Genomic DNA, 12,746 nt, shown 5'->3' with positions numbered 1-12,746 from the left:
AGGATGTGGAGAAGCTTGAGAGTCCAGAGAAGAGCCACGCGCATGATCAGAGGTCAGGGAAGCAGACCCTACGATGACAGGCTGAGAGCCCTGGGGCTCTTTAACCTGGAAAAGCGCAGGCTCAGGGGTGATCTGATGGCCACCTATAAGTTTATCAGGGGTGACCAACAGTATCTGGGGGAATGTTTGCTCACCAGAGCGCCCCTAGGGATGACGACTAGGTCGAACAGTCATAAACTACTACAAGACCGTTTCAGGCTGGACATAAGGAAGAACTTCTTTACTGTCCGAGCCCCCAAGGTCTGGAACAGCCTGCCACCGGAGGTGGTTCAAGCGCCTACATTGAACACCTTCAAGAGCAAACTGGATGCTTATCTTGCTGGGATCCTATGACCCCAGCTGGCTTCCTGCCCTTTGGGCAGGGGGCTGGACTCGATGATCTTCCGAGGTCCCTTCCAGCCCTAATGTCTATGAAATCTATGAAATCACTCCCCCCCGCCCGCCCCCCAACAAGGTTATTAGCAAAATTCACAGATTTGTTAGAATTTGATGGACAATGCCAAGACCACTTCTGCTATGGCCTGGAACTTGCAACCTCTGGGCTCTCCACCTTAGTACCTGTGCTACCTCAGGCCCCCATTAATACCACTAGTGAAGCACAATGGGAAGTTTTAAGAAAAATGTCTAGTACAGTTGCAGCTAATGTGTCTCAGCAGCAAAGCTCCTTGCTTAAAGTCTGCTTCCAGATATGCAGCTAGAAGTGTTGTTACCTCTTGGTAACAACAGGCTAAAATCAATTAAAACTGAATGATGAAGTGTAAATATATGGTTGTCAACACATTCCTGATTATTAAACTTATTAAACAATGGCAGCCAGGCAACTGTTCCAATAATGCAGAATTCACTAAGCCGCCACATAGCAGTCCTCTGCTTGCCGATCATGTCTGCTGTATGGGATCTTGTTTGCAAAATGAGTGACAAGGTAACGGAAAGCAATGGGCAATAATGTATCTAGCTGTGTTTAGTGTAAAAGAGGGAAAAAAGTAGGGAAACCACATTCCTCCCTCTTATATAACTCTTGCTTTTGCGTGTGTGTGTATATACCTGTACACACACACACACACACACACACACACACACACACACACACACACACACACGGAAAAAGCAAGAGTTCTATAAGAAGGAGCAATATGATATATAAATATAAACTTTGATAGTTCTGTTAAGCATAACACTAAGATAGAAGTGTCAAACTTATTCCAGGTCCCAGGCTGGATCGACCGCAAGGACCCCTCCCAGGCCTGGGATTGGGCCACATTGTACATCCGGGGAGGAGCGGGGGAGGCTGTGGTTGCAGGGAGCCATGTTTGGGCAGCAAGGACCCAGGGGTATGCCATGGTGCAGAGCTCTGGCCAAACAACAGCATGGAGCCAAAAGCGTACAACTGCAGAGAGCCACATTTGTGCAGCAATGAGGAGCTGGAGGCAAGGGGCATGTAGCAGTGGGACATGGACCAGGCTATGAGTGGCAGTTACCTGGCTCTATGCTGCTGCCTGAATATGGTTCCACGCAGCTGTACACCCTCAGCTTTCTGCCACTGCCTAGCCAGTTTCGTGCTACTACATGCCCCTGGCACTGCCAACTGGCCAGTGTTCTGCACTGCCACCCAAGCCTGGCTCCATGTGGCTGCCTGGTGCTGTGGATCCCTGGCCTGTTTACAGTGCCAGGGGTATGCAGCAGTGTGGAGCCAAGGGTGTGCACTTCTGGTAGCCCACCAGACTACTGGTGGACTGGATGCAATGGTTATATGGGCTGTATATTTGACACCCATGCTGTAATACAACCCCATACTTACAAGAAATTTACTATGTAAAGTATATTATTTTGCTGCTTCTGATTCCTGTATCTAACAAAGATTATTGATATAATTATTACTGTAAAAAGAAATGAGCTACAATTTGTCCTGTTTGGATTACTTGTTTTGCTTTAATCTTAAGCACTTCAAGAAATGTTAGAATTTGATTTTATTAGGTGTAAACAGAAGTTCTTTGTGTCAGATTTTACATCACATGGTGTTCAGACTTCACATTTTCTTTAACCAAGAATTCCCAAATACTTTAAAAAGTTTTATTAAATATGAAGTTCATGTCTTTAGAACAGAGAAAAGAAAAATAATTAGTTTGGTTTACAATACCTTTTTTGTTTATACTGTCGCTCTCTAAACCTGCACTATAATGTTCAGAAATTGACAAAATATCAATGAATTATTTGTACTACACAAAAAGAAAGCTTTTTTAAAATTAAAACCAGATGATGATTTGATGATTATTAAAGAAGAAGAGGCACACTCTGGAAAGTTATTACAGAAGGAAAATGGCTAATTATTCCGATAAAAGTTTAGGGACTTTAATAATATAGTACCTGCGCAATCCAGGCCATGTAACAAGGAAGCACTGATGACACGCTGGGAGAGTCATGCTGATTTTCTGAAAGCCGATTTCCATCAAAACTGCAACCTTCCAGTTGCAGGCCGCTGATCTGTCAGGGAAATATATAACATTTTCAAATATATATTAGAGCCTTAAATGTCAATAATTATTATATAATGTGTCTTAATCAAAGCATGGAGGGTTCTCAGTAATATGACTGCAGCTCCAAATAACAGGAAACTAATTATTATAATGTTGTGTGTGAAAATAGGAAGCATGATTTAAAAAACAAGGTCTAGTTCATTCTTCAGAATGAACTTCCTTGTTTTGGATTTATATTCTTTGAAAATATGAGAGAAAAATACCTGTAAATGTCATCATTTATGAAACTGCACGTGCCCTGGCATGAAATTAATAGAAATATAGTGGCAACAACCAAGTAAACATTTATTAACAATGTCAAGAAGGAGAAAACCATCTTTGAACAGGCGTGACTTCTTGCTTGGAAGTTTGATATTAGCTTTCAAAGACTGGAATAAGCTACTGCATGTTTTCTACAGAAAGAAACATAATATATAGAAGAATATAGAGGAGAAGCAGCAAAAGAAACTTTATCAGTGTAAAACAGCATTTAGGCTAAAGTGCTATCAGGGAAAAAACACAAGAAATAGTCTATATTCCATTCTATTTCTAACAATTTAAAAGCACAGTTTTAATAAAGGGGAGTCAAATCAGCCCTTGTAACCTTTGAAATATGGATTTGTTTCTCCGATTTTAACTGAAGTTAAGCTCTGTGAATTAATGACAACAGAAAGTAAACTATCCTAAAATATTTCCTGCACAAATCTATGCTCTTGGACTCTAAAACTCCACTGTGAGTGTTGTACTTTACCTGCAATATATTAGCCCTACAGATCGTGTGGATAAAACGGGTGGGGGTGTAGCTCTCTATGTCAAGGAAAGCTATACATCCCTGCAAACTGACATTGGCACCTAGGGAGGATGACATGGGGAATGTGCCACAAGGGACACAATGATAGGAGTCTACTACAGACCTCCTAACCAGGGACAAGAGCTAGACCAGGAATTCGCCAAGGAACTGGCTGAGGCTGCACGCTTTCAGTGCATGGTTGTCATGGGAGACTTCAACTACCCGGACATCTCATGGGAAGAGCATTCAGGCAAATCCGAATGGTTGCAAAGTTTCCTCACATGTGTGGATGAGCTCTACCTGACTCAAGAAGTCTATGGGCCAACAAGAGGTAAAGCATTGCTGGACCTGGTGCTGGCCAAAGAAGATGATCCTGTCAGCGACCTAAGAATCGAAGGAAAGCTGGGTGATAGTGACTACTAGCTGATCACTTTTACTATTCATTGCAAAGCTGGCAAGTCAGTCAGCAATGCAGAAATGCTTGACTTTAGGAAAGCTGATTTTGATAAGCTCAGGAGGCTTGTTGTTGGGGCCCTACGGGGCCATGACTCATCAGGGAGAGGAATCCAAGAGAAGTGGTTGCTCCTCAAGGGAACGATCCTGACAGCACAAGGGATGTCCATCCCATCTTGGAGGAAGGGTAGCAAAAGGGTACAGCAACCCCCTTGGCTCAGCAGGGAACTCGTGGACCTCCTACGCCTAAAAAGAGAGGCTTATAAAGGATGGAAGACTGGAATCACCACCAAGGAGGAGTATTCTGGACTGTATACCTGTAGGTTGTGAACCAGGAAAGTCAAGGCTGCAATTGAACTCCATCTGGCTACACATATCAAGAACAATAAAAACTATTTTTCAGATGTGTGGGGAGTTGTAAGAAAAGCAAGGGTAACATTGGACCACTGCTAAACCAAATGGGACAACTGATAACTGACACCCAGGAAAAAGCTAACCTGCTTAAAGGGTACTTCACGTTGGTTTTTCATCAACCCAAAGGGACTGCTGTGCCTAGCATCATGTGGGACAGCCAGGGTGAAGGTGAATTTATACCCAGCATTGGTATAGACCTTGTAAAGGAACACCTTGTGAGGCTGAACACCTTCAAGTCAGCTGGTCCCAATAGATTACACCCCAGAGTACTTAAGGAGCTGGCAGGTGTTATAGCCCAACCATTGGCAAAAATATTCAAAAACTTGTGGTGCTCAGGTGAAGTACCTGAAGACTGGAAGAAGGCCAATATGGTGCCCATCTTTAAGAAAGGGAGGAAAGTAGATCCAGGGAACTACAGGCCAATCAGCCTGACATCAATCCCTGGTAAGATTCTGGAAAAAATTATCAAAGAGACTATTCTTGATAAGCTGGCTGATGGCAACATCCTGAGGGACAGCCAGCATGGGTTTGTTGCAGGTAGGTGTTACCTGACCAATCTCATCGCCTTCTATGACCAGGTGACACATCACCTGGACAAGGGAGAAGTGATTGACATCATATATCTGGACTTTAAAAAAGCCTTTGATCTGGTATCCCATGATCTCCTCATGGAAAAATTGGCCAACTGTGGCCTCGGCTACATCACAGTCTATGGCTGGGCTGGGGAATTGCCTCCAAGGTTGGACCCAGAGAGTAGTAGTTGACAGAAGTTAATCATTATGGCGCTCAGTGACCAATGGTGTCCCCCAAGGCTCCATCCTTGGACCGGTTCTCTTTAACGTCTTTATCAACCCTGTGGACAATGGTGTCAGAAGTGGACTGGCCAAGTTCACCGATGACACTAAACTTTGGGGTAGAGAGTCCACACCTGAGGATAGGCTGGGTATCCAGGCTGACTTGGATAGGCTTAGAAAGTGGATGGATATAAACCTGATGATGTTCAATACCAAAAAATGCAAGATGCTCCACCTCGGGAAAGAAAAACCCACAGCACGCTCATAGGCTCGGCAGTGCTACGCCCACTAGAACCACAGCCGAAATAGACTTGGGGCTTATGACTGGCCACAAGACGAACATGAGCTACCAATGCGATGTTGCAGCTGGTAAAGTGAAGAAAACTCTGGCTTGCATGCATAGATGCTTCTCAGGTAAATCTCAGGATGTCATCCTCCCACTGTACTCAGCCTTGGTGTGGCTGCAGCTAGAGTACTGCATCCAATTCTGGGCTCCACAATTCAAGAAGGATGTGGAGAAGCTTGAGATAGTCCAGAGGAGAGCCATGTGCATGATCAGAGGGCTAGAGTATAGGCCTCATGAAGAGAGGCTGAGGGCCATGGGACTCGGCCATGCGACTCTTCAGCCTGGAAAAGCGAAGGCTCAGGGGTGACCTGGTGGCAGCCTATAAGTACATCGGGGTGTGCATCAGAATCTGGGGAAACGGCTGTTTACCAGAGCGCCCCAAGGGATGACAAGGACCAATGGTCACAAACTTCTTCAAGACCATTTTAGGTTGGACATAAGGAAAAACTTCTTTACTGTCCGAGCCCCCAAAGCCTGGAATAGACTCCCTCCAGAGGTGGTGCAGGCACCTACTCTGGGCTATTTTAAGAAACGTTTGGACACTTATCTTGCTGGGATCCTTTGACCCTAGCTGACTTCTTGCCCCTGGGGCAGAGGGCTGGACTCGATGATCTTCCAGCCCTAATGTCTAATGTCTAAAATATCTATAAACCTGTAAAAAATAAAATGGACTAAATGACAGATGAAAAACCCATTTAGTCAAAATAGAGGCCATCTCCACAAGAGTGCGGAAGTTTGTTTCCCTGGGGACAAGAAGCAGCAGCACATTTTTTGATATTTGTTTCCCCAGCAGCCTCACCTGGGGTCCTGGGGGCCTCCTGGGGATGCAGCAGTGGCGATCTTACTGCTCAGAACCAGGCTGGCAGCCAGAGTGTGGCTCTGGCTGGCCAGGCATTGGTTTTGGGTGGCGCAGGCTGTCCCCACGTGTGCTGCCCCACTTTTTGTTTGCATGGGTTTTGTTCATCTCCCAGGATCAAACCTCATCCCACCCTTTCCTCCCACCCCCGTGCTGCTACTTTGCAGCACAGAGAATACCTGAACGTGTAGTATGTGGCCACCAAGTATGGGAGGTTCAGAGTGGTGGATAGCAACCCCTGCTGTTGGGGTAGTAAGTGGGCAGCCTCCTGCCTGCATAACAGCATAATTTTTGTTGAACTCTGTCACACTCTGGCCCCCTGTCACACTCTGCATTCAAATTTCAACATCTACACTTCTGCAGACAAATATTCCATCTGCACAGAACTGTACCAACAACAACTGCAGAGCAAATTTGGGCCTGTTCCCCAAAGTAATTAATGTGCAGAAAGAAATATTCAGTTTCTGGTGTCATCTCTGTTGGCACTAGGTTTATGACCCAGGTATGAATAGGTTTTTGTATTGGTCCTCTGTTTGGTCTCTCTGGCACATCTCCCAAGCACAAGCTCTTTTGGCATTCAGGACCAATACAGACTATTTGAGTGGCTTAAAAATATCCCTTTCTGCAAGTTCACCATGTTGGCTATCTAGATTACAGTTCAGGGACATATTAATGGAAGCAAACATGCTTAGGTTCTATAAAAGTTTCCAAAACCTATCACTTAATTTTAGTTAGAGCACATAAATAGATAAATAAATAAAAAACCCAAATGAATGAATAAATAAATAAAGCTCCAGACTGAAAAATATGCGCATCTTCATGTCTCAACACTCTTCAAGGACATACACCGGAGTCCTTGAAGTAGTCAAGTATCCCAATTTAGCTTTTTTTTTTTCCCGAATCATGAAGTTTCTGTCCTCTCTAGTTACCATCTTTCTTCCTCAGTTGTATCCCTTTTTTGTGATTGCATGGCCCTATGTTCTTCTCTCCTACCCAGGCTTCTTGTGGTTTTTCTCTTAGCTTCCCTTAGGAGAGGCTGCCAGGCTTTTCAGTTTTCTGATACCGCACTACTAACAACTGATCTCTTTGTTCTGTGTCCACTCTCTTGAAATCCAGAGTCCCCTGAAGAGTTTAGAGAAAAAAAGTTTTATCTAGGAGTCAGTTGCTCTTTTGTTCTCCCCTGGTAAGATTTATTCAGGTGCTGATAGCTTTTAACAATTGACCTATTCATAAATAGATCTATGGATCCTGTCCCCTGCTTCCTTAGCACAAGAAGCATGAGGCAGAACACAATAAAAGACTGTTATAGGACAGGTATAGACAGTTCATAACATCAAACTGGAATGCACAAGATGAATGTAAATTCCTCAGGTCCTTACATTACCCCATATTAATATTTCTCATAGTAAATCTATTGAACTTATGTACTGTATTTGCAATTTTCTTTATAGTATCCATATTAATGATATATAGATGTGCTATGCACACAATGTATAACATACATCTGCAATAGAAAATATTGATCTGTACCAGCACTAAATCTGATTATTGTCAGAATGAAAAATACAAATACAAATTTTAGTTAAAATATATCACAGAAAACATTCTAATAAAGATATGCATTTTAAAAGGTTATATAGCTCTTTCAGTTTGCAGAAACTCTGGAAATGAGATTTAGAAAGCTGCAAAAACAAACACAATTAACTAAGATTCTCAAGGAGGGAAGTGGAGAAGTAATTGGCACTCTCACTGACAATAAGCTATTTAGCCTGCTATATAAAGGACAATTCAGTCTTGCAACCAAATATACACAGGCTCTACCCTAGATGGGTTCTTCCTCAGCTCTGCTCTTAACACCCCTACTTTTGACCAAGCTTCTAATACGCATAGGTACCACATTATGCATATATTTACATATTTACTGCATCTTTGGCTCACTGTTATCAAGGTTGTTATTTGTGCCTATTATAATGGAATCAGAGTAATTCATACAACATGTTGCATCTCTCCCTCTCCTTCAAGTTGCGTAGAAAAGTTTTCTGTTTTATCTTGCTAAGTAAATGCACTACTGTGTTCTATGCTGAGACTTCAACACCCCACACAACTGGTCTGGAACACAAGCAGTAATACACCGTACAAGCAGATATACACCGTATATCTACAGTCTGGAGTTAGGACAAGGAGAGGAGTTAATAATAGGTTTACTGCTCTATGCCACTTGCATTTCACTTAGATAAGGTATAATTATGTGTGCTCCATACAGATTGAGTAGATTTCAACACAAATAAAAAGCACCTTGAAATCCTTGGCTTTAAAATCACTTTTAGACAAATGTATTTTTACCTTTTAGGTCTTGGGAGGTAAGCAGATACCACATTTCAAAGTTCTCCTCCATTTAATTTTTTTGGTGTGTTAGTGCTATCATTTCCCATAAGACAATATAGATCTTGGCAAACTTAAAGTAGTCAAATCTTCATATATTCCATAGGATGCACAATTTTTTTTAATGCTTTGCATATCTTTTGTTTAAGAATGGAGCCAAACTCTGAAAAAGCCATTCCCAGAATCTCATTTTAATGTATCTCTCACAGCTGCTGGATGCTGAGCTTCAATATGCTTTCTGATTGTAGATGTACGGCTAGATATATCACTTCTGTGATAATTTTTCTTCAGCATTTATATCTAGCTTTAGCTAAATTTACTGTATAAATGTTCCTTGAATTACACTTTTCTTCTTTTTATACATTTTATGCCATGGTGACTGAAAATGGAGTCCTTGCATCAAATGGAGCAAAAATAGCATTTTTTAGATAACAGCCCAATAAGCACATATAGTAATCAGAACAAATGCATCTGAATAAAAAGCATGCAATTGTCAGGTGACAATCATTTTCAGAGTCTCTGCCAAAGAAAATGGTGTGCCATTAATGAAGATGTAATTATCTGTAGATTGATTCTGATTCTACCCTACTAGGTAAGAACTACTTCAAATCATCCCTTTAGGTTGAATTAATCATCCATTTCAGGGTTGGTAATGCAGTTGGACCAAATTTGTCTTGGTTTCCTAATGACTGATTCAAAGTATACTTGTCTGATTTAAAGCTATGCACATTTTAGTTCCAACTAGAGCTCTTTATGTTGTCTTCCAGAAAGAGCCTCGAAGTATGTGGTGTGACATTTCAAGACATGCTACAAATCATTATAAACACTTGCAATTACAGAACAATGAAAATTACTAGACCTGTCTTGGAAATAGTTTTCCCATCCAGCAAAACACTGAAATTTAAAAAAATGGTCTTGTTCTACATAAGAATAGACTTAAAACTTTTACAACGTTATTTTGTTTTTGTTTGGTTGTTTTTGCACAAAAAGCAAAGAAAGAGATCTCAGAATATCTAACAAGCCAGTGGTCAGGCCACTTAATTGGGATGCGTAAATATAAAATGTAAGTCTCTCTTCTGCTCCCCCACATTCCTGGATTTCTTAAATGCCTCCTGTTAGAGCTATTCTATTTTGCACAAATAATTCAATGTTCACTAGAGGAAGGACTTGAGCCCAAGTTTGCTACATTCCAGGTAAGTGACCTAACCACTGAAACTTCTTGAACAAATGAATATTTACCTAACTATTTATACAAATTGGAACAGCTGCAACAGGACATGCTGAATAAGACCCACCACAGAACAGCCAGTAGCCTCATGGTTAAGACTCTTACCCAACAATGTGGGAGACCCCAGGTGAAGTCCTTGATCAAGTAGAGCAGGGACTTCAAACCTCTCTCTTTAACATGCACATTTTATCTAAAATTCCATCCTGAGGCAAAGAAGCATTTCATGAAGTTTAATCAAAAGTGATATATTCCCCTGAAAACATATTACTTTCAATAAATGAGTGTTTTCTTACAAAAATATTCCATCAAAAAATTCCCAACTGTATGTATTTGTAACTTTTATTACTAACTTTCACAGTGTTTGAAGAGTCTGATAAACTACGTGAATTGGTATTTTCCTAAGAAAGAAAAAACTAATCTCATGTGATTCAGTCAGTATAACCTAGAGAATTTGTTGACTTGAAAGAAAATATCTGGACTAAATGGGATGAATGCACCAAAATCTGAGAGATGAGGGACGGTGGGATTGGACAGAAGCTGAAACAGACTAAAGCTGAATAAGAAATTTACAAAGAGAATAACAAATGTATTATAGAAATTCTTGAAATGCAAACACACAGAAGAGTATGCCTAATAGCGGGGTGTGAAGTGGGCTGTATTCGATTCAGATTTGGCACAATTCAGGGGACAGCGATTCAGTTAGCTGCTTTGGATCACTGTCCTGATTCAATTCGGCCGGATCCACATCTGAAGATTCAATTCTGATTCAGAGAATCAGCGATATGGCCATAGACACTGCTTTATATATTTTTTCTATGTACCTCAAGGTACCACGCGTGGCTCATGAATGCTGAGATGGTGGGGCAGATGAAGCGTCCCACAGAAGTGCAGGGGATCCCCCACGTGCTTGGTGGCAGACTACCCCCTTGGCCCCACCAGCTTGGTGACTAGCAGGGGGACCCCGGGTGCCCTCCCAGACCACTGAGGCATCAGTCACTGAGCTGGGGGGCAGGTCCCCCTCATGCGGACCCAGATGTACTTCTGGTCCACTTTAGGGTCCACTGCCAAGCACGTGGGGGACCCTCCTCCCTGCACTCCTGTGGGACGCTCCATCTGCCCCACCATCTCAGCATTCACGAGCCGCGCCTGAGGTTTGTAGGAAAAACATGTAAAGCTGTGTCTATGGCCAAATTATTGAATCTTTCCAAATCAAATCAGAGGCTTCCAATTCAATTTGGAGAGATTAATGGGTCTCCTGATTCAATTCAGATTAGGAGATTCGGCTGACAAATTGGGCCGAATCTCCTTCAAATCAAATCAGTGACTGAAGCTTCACACAGTCCTAATGCCTAAGTATACTGGCTATTAACTTAATGTACACCTCTGGTACAATGCACTGCTGATGTCAAGACATATTTTACACTTATTTTATGTATCTTATGTGGCCAGTATAGTTGGGTCTAAGAGGTGGACAAAGGTGCCTGTGGCTCGGGCCCTGTATAGCCCTGGCCACAGGGAGGTCACCAGTTCTCTTGGTGATGGGTAGCTTGTATAGGGTGTGTCAGAAAAAGAGAAGGAGACATAGTATAGTGAGTAGCCTACAGGGGGCTGAGGCTCTCTCAGCTGAGGCTGGGGACTAGCAGTAACCAGTGATATAGAAGGGGGAGAGCTTTTGGAAAGGTGACCCGTGTTCACTGATGGTTTATATTTTACTCTTTCATTGTAAGGGATGGGGTGGCTAATGGGATGCAGGAAGGCCACTAGAGGTGCCTAGCAAAGGTGTGCTGGGGTTGTTGCAGCTGTTAAGGGAGGCTTTTCACAACTTCTAAGGCCCACTTAGTGAAGGGAGCTGTGTTTTAGTCATGTTGATAGATGATTATAAGCACCCAGTAAAGGATGCTGGGTTTCTTAGGGCATTGTTACACCTTATAATGTGAGCTGTTCAAATGTTGATTGGTGTTAGTGCTAACTCGAGTTTGGAGCAGTCACACATTCAGGCCAGCTGGGGCCTTGAAGACTGAAAGGTAAGAATCCTTCCCTTCCCATTCTGGGCTTCTCCCCCACCCCTTGTGGCTCCTTCCTGGCACCTAGGCTCCTCCCCCCAAACCCCACCCCTGCTTACTTGTGGATACCTGTGCTATCTTTCCCAGGGGAGCAGGCAGGCAAGGGTTAACTTTCCCAACCTCTGCACCACTGCTGCTGGTCTTCTCTAGGCTCAGTCCAGTCCAGAGAACAGCAACAGCACAGCTGAGCAGGTTGGTTAACCCTTCTTTGCCTGCTCCTTGGGACAGACAGCACAGGAAGATACAAGTAAGCAGGGGAGGTGGGGGGTGGGCAGTAAGTGGGGATCTAGGGTGCTAGGGTGGGCATGGGGGGGGCACAGTGGGCCTGATCTAGGCCAGTGGTGGGGGAAGTGTTTATAGTATATGTAGCCTAGATAGAGTGGGTAACACAGATGAGAGAGAAACCTAGGTTGGAGTGGTGTGACTTTAAGCTGCCTAAAAAGTGCTTAAAACTTCTTTCAGGTGTTAATGTGTGTCTTAATGGGTTAGGAGCTGCAGAAGCCACTTAAAATTCATGTGTAACAAGGTCCTTACAGGGAAAGGAGGCATTAGCCCTGGGTGGTGGATTAATTCGCAGGCTGTCCAGCCCTGAGTGCATTGATTGGAGGGCAAACTGAGGCCTGTAAAACTGAGTATAGGTCAGGCAGAGGCCCTGCCGACTAACGTAGAAGCAAGCCACCACGCTAGGAATCATTTCTGAGGAAAAACGGGCTAGACCAAGGTGGCTCAATGTTAAGCAGGATGGAGTGAGGCACCATGTTTCTCATTCTGGTAGCCTGAAGGTAGCCTCCCCAAAATCTTAAGTACCATCAAGGCATGGCAGACAATGACAGAGCAATACCCATGG

At 43.1% G+C, this 12,746-nt stretch overlaps 1 protein-coding gene across 1 annotated transcript in view; it reads right to left on the bottom strand.

The window, feature by feature from the left end:
- DYNC2H1 (dynein cytoplasmic 2 heavy chain 1) overlaps nt 1–12,746 on the bottom strand; it is a 430,803-nt gene that overhangs the window by 8,012 nt on the left and 410,045 nt on the right. Inside the window, 1 exon segment of the mRNA XM_014517608.2 lies at nt 2,425–2,541. Coding sequence (XP_014373094.1) covers nt 2,425–2,541 — 117 coding nt within the window.

The sequence above is a fragment of the Alligator sinensis genome, unplaced genomic scaffold, assembly GCF_000455745.1.
Source record: "Alligator sinensis unplaced genomic scaffold, ASM45574v1 scaffold802_1, whole genome shotgun sequence".
Classification (NCBI taxonomy): Eukaryota; Metazoa; Chordata; order Crocodylia; family Alligatoridae; genus Alligator; species Alligator sinensis.
The sequence above is the reverse complement of the archived record's forward strand: the minus strand, read 5'-3'. Positions and strand labels throughout refer to the sequence as shown.